General features: G+C 33.0%; 1 protein-coding gene across 1 annotated transcript; it reads left to right on the top strand.

Moving 5' to 3' along the window:
• The first annotated feature begins 7,913 nt into the window (after positions 1-7,913).
• Positions 7,914-10,378, top strand: LOC114190026 (F-box protein At2g32560-like). The gene is made up of 6 exons (XM_028078774.1): positions 7,914-7,976; positions 8,393-8,565; positions 9,613-9,681; positions 9,789-9,967; positions 10,035-10,113; positions 10,242-10,378. The coding sequence occupies exons 1-5, from the start codon at positions 7,921-7,923 to the stop codon at positions 10,098-10,100; spliced, it is 543 nt and encodes a 180-aa protein (XP_027934575.1). The 5' UTR covers positions 7,914-7,920; the 3' UTR covers positions 10,101-10,113; positions 10,242-10,378.
• The last annotated feature ends 2,688 nt before the right edge of the window (positions 10,379-13,066 follow it).

Raw genomic sequence — 13,066 nt, 5'->3', positions numbered from 1 at the left:
TTAATATTTCAGAATCACTTTCTTCACTCCTTTGCATTTCCTCGGCTATATAAACGAAAAAACAAATAAACTATGATATATTGAAGTTTCGGGGTTTAGAGGAAAGCAATTTGTGAAGAACGCTATAATAATTTTTATTTTTAAGGATCAATATGTTTTTGTCCTTAAAATTTTAGTAAAAATTGGAATTAGTCATTTTTAAAATCTTGAACCAATTTAGTCCTTTAAACTAACTTTTTTTTTTCAAGTTTATTTGAGTTTTAAATGTGTTTCTCAACTAATATTGATGTAAACAAACAAAAATACTATAATGAAATATGTTTAAAACGTAAAATAAACTTGATAAAATTGGATTAAAATGACTAAATTCACACATTTATAAGTTAAAAAACTAAATTAGTTCGATATTTTCAAGAAGAACTAATTTCAGATTTTACTAAAAGTTGAAGGATAAAAACATATTTAACCCCTTTTAATCATTGTTGCTTTACTTGTTTTCTTTGGTTCTGATACCTTTGATTATTCTTTCGATAAAAAATCATAAGATAAATTTAATATTCATAAAACATGAGTTTAATTGAAATATAATAAGAGATCGTTAGTATTTTCAAATCAAAAATTTAAAACATTACGTTTATGTATTTTTTTTTCTTATATATTATTTAATTTTTTTTCATTTTATTTAATATAGAATTTAAATTCACATTCAGATATCTCAACATTTCTTACTTAAAAAAAAATAAAACTAATAAAATATGGATTAAAAAACTTATAATAATAAATAATGAAACTCTACCCAAAATTTTCTCCTATATGGTTCCCTCATTGTTGCCAAAAGATTCGAATTGTATTAAATCCTTGACTAAATAAATGTGTTTGGCCTCATAACTTGAAAAACTAAATTAATAGAAAATTATAATTTATTATAACACAAAAAGTTATATTCAGGAATTATATTTCTAAAAAAATTGGCCTACTTTATTTTTATAAAATTTTAATTTTGGTCTAACTCATACACATACACATACACATGTTGAATCAACTTAGCCAAACCTCTTGAATATTGACATTGATTTACAAGGCATCATTTTCTAACTTATTCGGGATATCTTTCTTTGATGTAAAAAAAAAAATTCTGAGAAACTTTTCGTTGTTTGATATATACATAACATAGCATTTTTTTTTTATTCTTAATTGTCTTGTAGCAATCTTTTTTAATATATAAACCTTTCAGTTCCCCGATATACCATTCTATATATTTAAACATTTATTTTCCTCAATAAATAAAAATGCCACTCATTTCAAAAAGTTTTACCAAACCGGCACGCCATACAATTATTTAGATTAAATTACTTTTCACAATCATGATTTTTCTCAATTAAGTTTTTCAAAATTCTATCTAAACATTCTATTCTTGTTTTAAAAAATTACATCACGACTCCTTTTAATATTGTTGGGTATTGGGCTCCCTTCCTATGTGGAGAAAAGGCCCAAAATTTGAGAAGCCCATGTCTCACTTAAACCTAGTGGAGAGGAGGCTATAAAATAAAGAGAGAGGCAGAACAATAGAGTCAGAATACACTGAAAGCCCTAACACATAGAGGGAGAGGTAGAGGGAAAATTCTGTTCACGTTTTTCATAGAGCTGTCGCAGTAAATTCGGCGCTGCGGATTCGTTCACCGTTGGATCGGGCTGAAATTTTTACAGCAGGTTCGGAACTCATTGCTCTTCATTCTGACCGGTCGGATCTTTGATACGAGGTCTGAGTTGGGAGATATTAATTTCGCACTGCAGCAGTGATTTGTAGAGGTTTTCCTCTCTTGTTCTTCTCTATTTGAAAGCTTTGTTGCTTTGTTATTTGGTTGGGTGTTGGCACTAATTTGTGCTATTGATTGAGACTCTTTTGTACTCTTGTTGATCATAGTGAAGCTATTTCTTTGGTCTGGACGACTCGTGGTTTTTACCCTTGATTTGAGGGGTTTTCCACGTTAAAAATCTTGGTGCCTTTATTTGTGCTTTTGGTGATTTATTATTGCTGCTCTTTGATTATTGCTCCTCATAGATTCTTGCAAGTTAGGGGAAATTATATCCGCTGCATTCTCTGGTATATTGTTTGTTGTTGTTTTCCCCATCAGAGTGGTATCAGAGCTCTTGGTTGGGCTATATTTACTTGCTTGAATGATGGAGGCAAATGCAAAGATGGTTGCTTTGAATGGTACAAATTATCATTTGTGGAAGGGCAAGATGAAAGATTTATTATTTGTCAAGAAATTGCATCTTCCGGTCTTTGCTACACAGAAGCCAGATTCTATGTCTGAAGAAGAATGGGACTTTGAGCACCAACAGGTATGTGGTTTTATTCGGCAATATGTTGAAGATAATGTTTATAATCATATTGCTAATGAGACACATGCCAGAGCTTTGTGGGAGAAGATTGAGTCTTTGTATGCTTCTAAGTCGGGCAATAATAAATTGTATTTGTTAAATTGCTTGATGAATTTGAGGTACAGGGAGAATTCTTCTATTTCTGATCACTTAAATGAGTTTCAAGGGCTCCTAGATCAATTGTCAGGAATGGGCATAAAGTTTGATGACGAAGTTATGGGATTATGGTTGCTTAATACTCTACCAGAGTCTTGGGAGGTATTTCGGGTTTCAATTACGAACTCTGCCTCAAATGGTGTTGTTTCTTTTCAGATGGCAAAGAGCGGTGCTCTTAATGAAGAGATGAGAAGGAAGGCACATGGTTCTTCATCTCAGTCTGAGATGCTTGTTACAGAAGCTAGGGGGAGAAGTCAGAAAAAGGAACATAAAGGTGGTAGAGAGAAGAGTAGGAGCAAGTCCAAGTCAAGATACAAGAATTTAGAGTGCCATTTTTGTCATAAAACTGGACACATTCAGAAATACTGTTTTAAGTGGAAAAAGGAGAACAAAGACAAGAAGGGCAAACAGAGAGAGAATGATCATGATGATGATGATCGTGTCACTACTGCTACAGATGGTGATCTTGTTCTTCTTCGTGACTTTGAGTCCGTTAATCTTGTATCTGATGAGAGCATGTGGATTATTGATAGTGGTGCTACACTGCATGTTACACCTAGGAAGGAGTTCTTCACATCTTACACTTCTGGTGATTTTGGAGTGTTGAAGATGGGTAATGATGGTGAGTCTAAAGTGATTGGTGTTGGTGATGTTTGCCTGCAAACCAACATGGGAGTGCAGTTGTTGCTTAAAGGAGTCAAACATGCTCCGGATGTCCGTTTTAATTTAATCTCTGTGCAGTTGCTTGATGATTGTGGTTATGACAATCACTTTGGTTCTAGTAAATGGAAGCTCACTAAAGGTAACTTGGTTATGGCCAGAGGGGAGAAACAATCTAAATTGTATTGGACTAAAGCTTTGGTTGCTAAAGACAGTGTGAATGCTATGTATATGGAGGCATCTTTGTGGCACCGGAGGCTTGGTCATATAAGTGAGAAAGGGCTTAACTGCTTAGCTAAAAAGGATGTGCTTATGGGATTGAGAAATGCAGAATTGGAGAAATGTTCTCATTGCATGGCTGGTAAACAAACCAGAGTATCTTTTAAGAAGCATCCACCCTCAAGGAAGTCAGAATTACTTGAATTGGTGCATTCTGACGTTTGTGGCCCATTAAAGGTAAAGTCATTTAGTGGTGCAGTTTACTTTGTTACTTTTATTGATGATTGTTCCAGGAAGCTATGGGTCTATGCTCTTCAGCGGAAAGGTCAAGTACTTGAAAAGTTCAAGGAATTTCATGCTATGGTTGAGAGGCAATCAGGCAAGAAGCTGAAATGCATCCGTAGTGATAATGGTGGTGAGTACCGTGGACCTTTTGATGTTTATTGCAGGCAGCATGGTATTAGACACGAGAAGACTCCTCCTAAAACTCCTCAGTTGAATGGTCTAGCGGAGAGGATGAACAGGACCTTGGTTGAAAGGGTTACATGTATGCTTTCAGAAGCAAAGTTGCCTAAGCACTTTTGGGGAGAGGCATTGCTTGCAGCTGTGCATGTTATTAATCTCAGTCCCGCAGTTGCTTTGAATATTGAGGTGCCAGACAAAATTTGGTTTGGTAAGAATGTTAGATATGATCATTTGCGTGTCTTTGGTTGCAGGGCATTTGTTCATGTTCCTAAGGATGAAAGATCCAAGTTAGATAAAAAGACAAGGCAATGTATCTTTATTGGCTATGGTGAGGATGAATTTGGCTACAGGTTTTATGATCCTGTTGAGAAGAAGCTTGTTAGAAGCCGTGATGTACAATTCATGGAAGATCAGACCATTGAAGACATTGATAAGGTGAAGAAGACCACACCCGAGAAAGACAGTAATCTCACTGATGGTAATCCGATGAGGTTGCCCACTCACAATTTGGAGAATGTTGAAACGGAAGCTCAAGACAATGAGCAACATGGTGATGTTGATGATCGACAGTTTGGAAGTGGAGTAGAGGTTCCAATTGATGATGCTCAAGAGGAACATGATGATGATGACGATCTTGGTGATATACCTGAATCACCTCAAGTCCAACTCAGGAGGTCTAATAGACAAAAACAACCTTCTACAAGGTATTCCTGTGATGAGTACATAACCTTGACTGACGGTGGAGAACCTGAGTGTTTTGAAGAGGCTTTGGATAGTGAAGAGAAGAAACAGTGGCTGGATGCAATGCAAGATGAGATGAAATCTTTGCATGATAATCACACTTACGACTTGGTGAAATTGCCTAAGGGCAAAAGGGCATTGGAAACTAGGTGGATTTTCAGGGTGAAACAAGATTCAAATTCTACACTTCCAAGGTACAAGGCCAGATTAGTGGTGAAAGGTTTCAGACAGAAAAAGGGTGTTGATTTCAATGAGATTTTCTCACCTGTGGTGAAAATGTCATCCATCAGAACTGTGCTAAGTTTAGCTGCTACTCTTGATTTGGAGGTTGAGCAGATGGATGTGAAGACAGCTTTCCTTCATGGTAATTTGGAGGAAGAGATATACATGAAGCAACCTGATGGTTTTCTTGTTAAAGGCAAGGAAGAATATGTGTGTAGACTAAGGAAGAGTCTATACGGTTTGAAGCAGGCTCCAAGGCAGTGGTATAAGAAGTTTGAGTCTTTTATGTGTGAGCAGGGTTACATGAAGACTACTTCTGATCATTGTGTCTTTGTTAAAAGTTTTTCTAATGATGACTTTATTATCCTGTTATTATATGTTGATGACATGCTTATTGTTGGAAAAGATATTTCCAAAATTGACAGGTTAAAGAAGACACTTGGCGAGTCTTTTGCCATGAAAGACTTGGGAGCTGCTAAAAGGATTCTTGGCATACATATCTCACGTGATAGGAGAGAAAAGAAGATTTATCTATCACAAGAGCAATACATTAGGAAGGTGTTGCAGAGATTCCAGATGGAAAATGCTAAAGCTGTGAGTACTCCTCTTGCTACTCATTTTAAACTGAGTGTTAAACAGAGTCCTTCAAATGAAGTTGAGAAGACCAATATGAGTAGAGTTCCTTATGCATCTGCGGTGGGCAGTTTGATGTATGCGATGGTGTGTACAAGACCAGATATTGCACATGCTGTTGGTACAGTTAGTCGATTTTTGTCAAACCCAGGTAGAGAGCATTGGAATGCTGTGAAATGGATTTTGAGGTATCTTCATGGTACAGTTGATATGAAGCTTTGTTTTGGAGGTGATAAACCTACTTTGATGGGTTACTCAGACTCAGATTTGGCTGGGGATATTGATTCCAGAAAGTCCACTTCGGGCTATTTGATAAAGTTTGCAGGGGGAGCTGTGGCTTGGCAATCAAGACTACAAAGGTGTGTAGCGTTGTCTACTACAGAAGCAGAGTTCATTGCTATTACTGAAGCATGCAAGGAGGTGTTATGGTTGAAGAAATTCTTGCAGGAGCTTGGTTTTAGGCAAGATAACTATTCATTGTTTGTTGATAGCCAAAGTGCTATCCATCTTGGTAAGAATCCAACTTTTCATTCTAGATCCAAACATATTGATGTGAGGTATCATTGGATACGTGATGCTTTGGATGCTAAGTTGTTGGAGTTGAAAAAGGTTCATACAGATGATAATGGTGCTGATATGATGACTAAAGCATTGCCAAGAGGAAAGTTTGAAGTTTGTTGTGAGATCGCCGGTTTGGCGGTTATCTCCACATAGTTGTGAGGGGGAGATTTGTTGGGTATTGGGCTCCCTTCCTATGTGGAGAAAAGGCCCAAAATTTGAGAAGCCCATGTCTCACTTAAACCTAGTGGAGAGGAGGCTATAAAATAAAGAGAGAGGCAGAACAATAGAGTCAGAATACACTGAAAGCCCTAACACATAGAGGGAGAGGTAGAGGGAAAATTCTGTTCACGTTTTTCATAGAGCTGTCGCAGTAAATTCGGCGCTGCGGATTCGTTCACCGTTGGATCGGGCTGAAATTTTTACAGCAGGTTCGGAACTCATTGCTCTTCATTCTGACCGGTCGGATCTTTGATACGAGGTCTGAGTTGGGAGATATTAATTTCGCACTGCAGCAGTGATTTGTAGAGGTTTTCCTCTCTTGTTCTTCTCTATTTGAAAGCTTTGTTGCTTTGTTATTTGGTTGGGTGTTGGCACTAATTTGTGCTATTGATTGAGACTCTTTTGTACTCTTGTTGATCATAGTGAAGCTATTTCTTTGGTCTGGACGACTCGTGGTTTTTACCCTTGATTTGAGGGGTTTTCCACGTTAAAAATCTTGGTGCCTTTATTTGTGCTTTTGGTGATTTATTATTGCTGCTCTTTGATTATTGCTCCTCATAGATTCTTGCAAGTTAGGGGAAATTATATCCGCTGCATTCTCTGGTATATTGTTTGTTGTTGTTTTCCCCATCAAATATTATATACATACTTATACTCCTTTGAATTTTGAAGAGACTATGTGCTTGTATTTATAATCATATCTTTATCTATTAAAAAAAAAAAAAAACCCAATTTTTTTGGTTGATATAATAATCAAATAGGTCCTCTTTGCCACATTCAATCAAGGGTGAATTGTTTCACCTTCTATTAATATCAGAAAATATTATTAGCCTAATTACAATGTTAAAGATGGAGAATAATAGTAAAATAGATCCTCTTCCTATGTCCCTCTTGGATTTGCCTCAATCCACCTTGGATTTCATTCTCAAGTGTCTTTCTCCAAAAGATCTTTTCACAATGTCAAAGGTTTGTGTTTTCTTGAAGAGAAAATGCCAAAGTGATAGCTTTTGGGAAAATCACATAAAAGAAAAATGGGGTAGAGTGATTTCTGATGCTGTTTACAAGGAGTGGAAATGGCACATAGCAATTGCAAAAAATGGAGTTTTGTTGAAGAATCAACACACCAATCAAACTGGCTCAATGGGTTCCTTCATTGGTGTTTGGCCTAACATGTGTCTTTGTTCATACTTAGAAGATTTCAAGTTTCTCAATGGTGAACAATCAAATAACTTCATGATGTCTTTGTATATCTCTCTTGAGAGTGGTAGGTTTTGGTTTCCAGCTCAGGTTTACAAGGTAAAAAACTAACTTCATTGTATATTTTAAGTCTAAATTTTATAACAAAATTAAATAAGTTTTAGGATTTACATTTATGGTTTAGGATTTAGGTTTTCAGGTTATTTTGAAAAGTTGAATTTTTGTTCATAAACTAAATTTATACATATTTTAACAAAAAAATTCAGTTTAAAACCGTGTTTTATATAACTTTCTTAAGATTAGCAACTTCATGATGTCTTTGTATTTATATCTAGAAATGGTAGGTTTTGGTTTCGTGCTCATGTTTACAAAGTAAAAACTAACTAGATTTTATATTTCAGGTCTAAATTTTCTAATACTTTTATTATATATATAATGAATATTGTGTTTTTCCAGGGACTGATGATTAACAATGCCCTGGTCAACTATGACTCACGATCTAATACTTTTCAAGCAAGGTGTGTGCAAAATGGAGACATCTTTGAAGTATGCATGCATGAACTGAAAATTACCCTTTTAGGTCCTAAATTTTGAGACAAAAATGAATTTTGAATCTTTTAAACTGAAAAAAAAAAGCATATTATTTTAGTTTCTCAAATTAAAAAAAAATTTATGGAGCAAATAACATTAATTAGAAAAGAAAAACGGATCCGTTAGAAAATAAGCATGTATGAAATACTTTAGTAGCATTATATAATCAATAGAGAACATATATTCTTCTTGTTTCAATTCAATAGAGAAAGAACATTATTTACTATAAAATTCAAAAGCTTGATGCATGTGCAATATCAAATATAAATTGTTTTTACTCATAGATCCATAAAAGAGGTTTGTTTTGTGAAGGATTAAGTGGATATGATTTATGTTATGTTAGGGATCAAAATGGAAGTTGGAAACTTATAGGGAAGAACATCGAGTGGGATATGGTGAGAGCTCCCTCACTTCAGATTTCTCCATATCTTCTGCATGTCTCTCACTCTTTACAAAACTTGAAACCAGAGGATCATATTGAGATTCAATGGAGACCAAATGCACAATCTCCTTATGGTATATCATTCTAAATTTAAGCCAATATGTTTTATTTTCTAAACTCAGATGTGAAATTATAATTTTATCTCTCTTCCAAACTTTGATATATTTTGGTTCTCAAACTTTAAATAAATAAATATGACCCTTTTAACTCAATTGTATTAAATTTTGTTTTGTGTTAAATGGTCATTAAAGCTTAAACATCACTACAATTGTGTAAACAGCTCAATCATATATCTGAAACACAAGGACACTGGTTAAGGATAATTAATATACATTAGATCCTACAAAAATACATAGATAAGTGTAATATTAAATAAAACCTGACCTAATAACCATTAATGCAACTTTATTTTCTTTAAAAGACAAAAATGTGCATAAATATTGTACATGTGTATTTAATATTTTATTTAATGTTCACAAATAAAATTTAAAAACTAATTAAATAATAAAATAAATATTTTAATGTTGTTAAAATTTAAATTAACAAAAAACCAACAAAAAAATAGTGGTAAACATCTAAAACTTAAAAAAAATATAAGAAAGTATAAATTAACAGAAAAATCAACAAAAAATACCGTTAAACATCTAAAAATTGTTACAAAAAAAGAATAATTAAAGTGTCAATTTAAGACATAATTGATTTTTTTTCTTTTTAGTAGAGACCTTAAAAATTCCAAAAACTTGTTTTGTAACAGTAAGTTATTGTCTACATATTTAAAAGGGTATTTTTGTCTTTATAAAATTTATTATGTGCATTTATACTATTTTAATTACTGTATTTAATTATTTCAGCTTTCAATGTAAAAATGATGATATCAAAGCACATTTATTATTCCTTAACCAGTTTCCTAAGAGCACTGGTTAGCATTCTCCTTTATTCATTGCTAAAGTTTAAGAACCAAACTGTAACAAAGTCTGAGACATGGACTAATTTTAATTGTGTCAATTTTTTTTTTATAATGATATTTAATTTTATTAAACAACTATTTCTTTATTATATTTAAGAATAGAAAAAGTAATTCCAAATATTTGAAATTGAATGGCTTTGTGAAATGTTTGCAGATTGGTTTTACGGTGTGATTGGGCACTTGGAGTCGTGTAATGAAAATTGTTGTGAGTGTGTTTACAGTGGTAAGAAAATTGTTGATTCCATGTTTTTATTGAATGTTGAAAATATTTTAAACTTAATTTTTTGATGAAAGAGATAACAAGATTGTTACTTATATTGTGTGACATAGATACATTGATAGTGGAGTTCAGGCAATTTCCTAAAGTATCAAACTTGAGACGAATAAAACTGTGCAGAAGGAAGAAGGAAGACCAAAATGATGGAATAGGTGGCTACTGTGGAGGAATCAGAAAGCTTGAGAACGAAGATGAGATTAAAAAATGGAACAACCTCTTACTTCAACTTCAGGTACATCATTTTACTCTCACAAATTTCCGTTATTTAACTGTTTAAACTGATTTTCGGTTTTTAACAGATGATACATGTGTTACATTTGTCTCCAACGGGGCCTCCAATAATAGGACATGTCCAAAGGCTCTAAAAGTAAATCTCAGGTATGACAATATATATATAACGAATAAAAAGTAAATCATACAGTGTGGTCTTTTTTGTTTGATTTATGATTTTGTACAGAATCTCATTTCATTAGTTATATTTATACATTGCAATGCTCCTTATGCAGAAAGTTTGTGACTAAAATGCTGCTGAAGCTGATTGTTGCTGAAGAAACATTGCTGCTGTAATATATATATATATAATCTAAAATAGGTTGGAACATGAATTTAAGAAGAAACTCTTTCTCTTGTATTTTGAAAGGAGACATACTTTTCAGCTATATAATTTGTGCTTAAAAAATATATTTGTTAACCAATACTCAAACATCACCCTTCGATAAAAGAAAAAACTATTATTTACTGATGAATTTTCATTAAATATTTTGGGATATCAAAATTTTCTTTTATAAATATATACAAATTTGAAGGTACTTAATAAAATAAAAAAAATCTTTTACTTATATAATTATATAGTAATTTTTTTTTTTTGTAAATTTTGGGAGGCACATCTACCCTATTTCATAATCAAGCTCCTGTTACCATTTATATAGATTCATGTTAGTTATTAGAATTAAAAGTGAAATCAACCTAAATTTACAATGATAAGAGAGCATAGTGATTTGGCGATTTTTTTACAACAATGGATAAATTTTGAAAAGAAATTTCAAAACTAGGCATATTTTTAAAATATTACAAATAGGAAGCAAGTCGTGTAGAGAGGTCACGATTTTGCACATAAAAGATTTTGCACATAAAAGTCGTGTATCCTCTAACAAGTTTCATAAGTCAATACATCAATGTGCACACGAGATTTATCCTATTAGAAGTCGTTTGGCTTTCACAAATATGTCATCTTTGGGGTAAACAACTTTCAATTTGAAATTGGGGGGACACAACTTATGTTAGAGTTGGTTTTTTCCCATCTACTGTTAGAGACCAACATTGCAACAATGGATTCAAAAATAGTTGCTTCTATGTCATTGAATTAATAATGTTCCTTATCCTCACTTCACGAAAGCTATCCCAAGATTATCACAAAGATCTTCCATTAAAAATTTTTCTAGGCCTCAATTCTCTTTTTGTATCCATTACGGAAAAAAAAAATCAACTATAACGACTTTCAATTTCAAATTGGAAGTCATACCCCCTTATGACATTCTTGTTGAAGTCGCATACCCCACACAACTTTCAATTCATTTGGGTGTTGACGTGTTGACTTATGAAACTAGGGGGTACGTGACTTCTATGTGTAAAATCATGACCCATCTACACGTCTTGCCTATTCTTTGTAATATTTTCAAAATCTGTCAAGTTTCGTAATTTCTTTTTAAAATTTAGTCATTGTTGTAAAAGCCTTTCATATCAATCCGTACTCTCTTTATAGCATGGATTTAAAACACAAAATAGCAACAAAGGTAGGGGAAAGTGTACATGTTTTAGTATTCATTTCATCATTCTCAAGTTGCATAACTCACAATATATACTTAAAGCTTTCCAACCTTTGTGTGCATCTTATAAAACTATAACATGTCATTTACACAATTATGCAGTAGATGTGTTTAATTTCATGGCATTCACATTTGGTTATACACACATTATGACTTCACGTAACAAGAAGAATATGATCAATCATTGTATCTGAGGTATTGTCTACTTTGGAGTATAGATTCAGATAACATTGTTAGGGTCAACCATTGAGGTACTGTGTCTGCTTTGAAGTCTGAAGTTCCGTCACAAATTTATTCTTACAAGTGTTATTGACTTTGAGTCCTTAGTATAATGGATTGTAGTAATATTAATGAGTGTAATTATTTCATAAAAGGTATTTATAATTAGATTTTAATCTTTAGTTGCAATTTTATTTTCTAATAATGATAAGAGTTGTCATGGAAAGTTCTCATTCTCTAATTACAAGAGTTTCTCGTTTAAAATGTCTTTATACATGTGTTGAAGAGAAATATATAGAATGAAATATATTCAAAAAGTTACAAATGAGTACATTACTTTTAAAATAACTTAAACTTAATTCATTATTTTATTATTGAAACTTAACAAAAATTTAATTTATTATTATATTTATTTGAGTTAGGAGTGAATATGGAAGAATATTCCTACAAGGTAGAAGAAACCTAATATCTAAAAAAAAATACTTGGTTTTTTAATATAACATTATAAAAGTTATCCAAAACTAACTTAATATTTATTATATTATAAAATATATCTTAAAAGAGAACTAAATTTTGGATTCAACATTTAACACTTAAAGGATCTCAACGCGGACCTGATCCATGTCAGGCCGACTCGTCACTCTGATTTTGAAAATGGTGGATCCAATCATATGATTTAACTTGCGAACCCGTTGCAGACCGACCTAAGAAAGATGGCCACCTGACGAGTTCAAAGGGCGGGTTTGCACAGGCCAACTCGCAACTGTTAAAATCATAACTGTCTAATAGCTCAACCTAGAAAGGGATCAGAATTGATTAATGAGTCTTTCACTTGGTTAAGTGGAATCTTGAAAGAATCTTTAAGTCTTATAACCCAATTAATCAATTTCGCAGTTCTGTGTTAATGGACTGTTTAACGCAATTAAAAAAGATTGTAAGAGAAGAGATAAATCAAGACACAACAGTTTATACTGGTTCGATTCAAGATGAATATACGTCCAGTTTTCTCCTAAGTAAACCCACTTAGGAGGATTCCACTAATACAATTAGGATCCAAGAATTACAAGAACATCTATATAATTCTAAAATCAAAAAACCAAAGAACTTGATCTACCAATCAAGAACTCCCCCTAGGAGCAATGCATCCACGCAATTGCACCTAGGCCTACACTTCACCAATGAAGCAACTGTAATCAGAAATACAATAAAAAAGAATCAAGAAACAAATACACCTATTATTGTGCAGATTTGTCAATTTGCTCCTAGATTCAAGCTAGACCCATCAA

Source organism: Vigna unguiculata, chromosome 7 (genome assembly GCF_004118075.2).
Source record: "Vigna unguiculata cultivar IT97K-499-35 chromosome 7, ASM411807v1, whole genome shotgun sequence".
Classification (NCBI taxonomy): Eukaryota; Viridiplantae; Streptophyta; class Magnoliopsida; order Fabales; family Fabaceae; genus Vigna; species Vigna unguiculata.
This window is presented reverse-complemented; position numbering and strand designations above follow the sequence as displayed.

Coding starts and splice junctions, on each gene's coding strand:
- LOC114190026 (XM_028078774.1), top strand. CDS start 7,921: ATGATTAACAATGCCCTGGTCAACTATGACTCACGATCTAATACTTTT. Junction 9,682..9,788: donor TTGTGAGTGTGTTTACAGTG/GTAAGAAAATTG, acceptor TGTGTGACATAG/ATACATTGATAGTGGAGTTC. Junction 9,968..10,034: donor ACCTCTTACTTCAACTTCAG/GTACATCATTTT, acceptor GGTTTTTAACAG/ATGATACATGTGTTACATTT.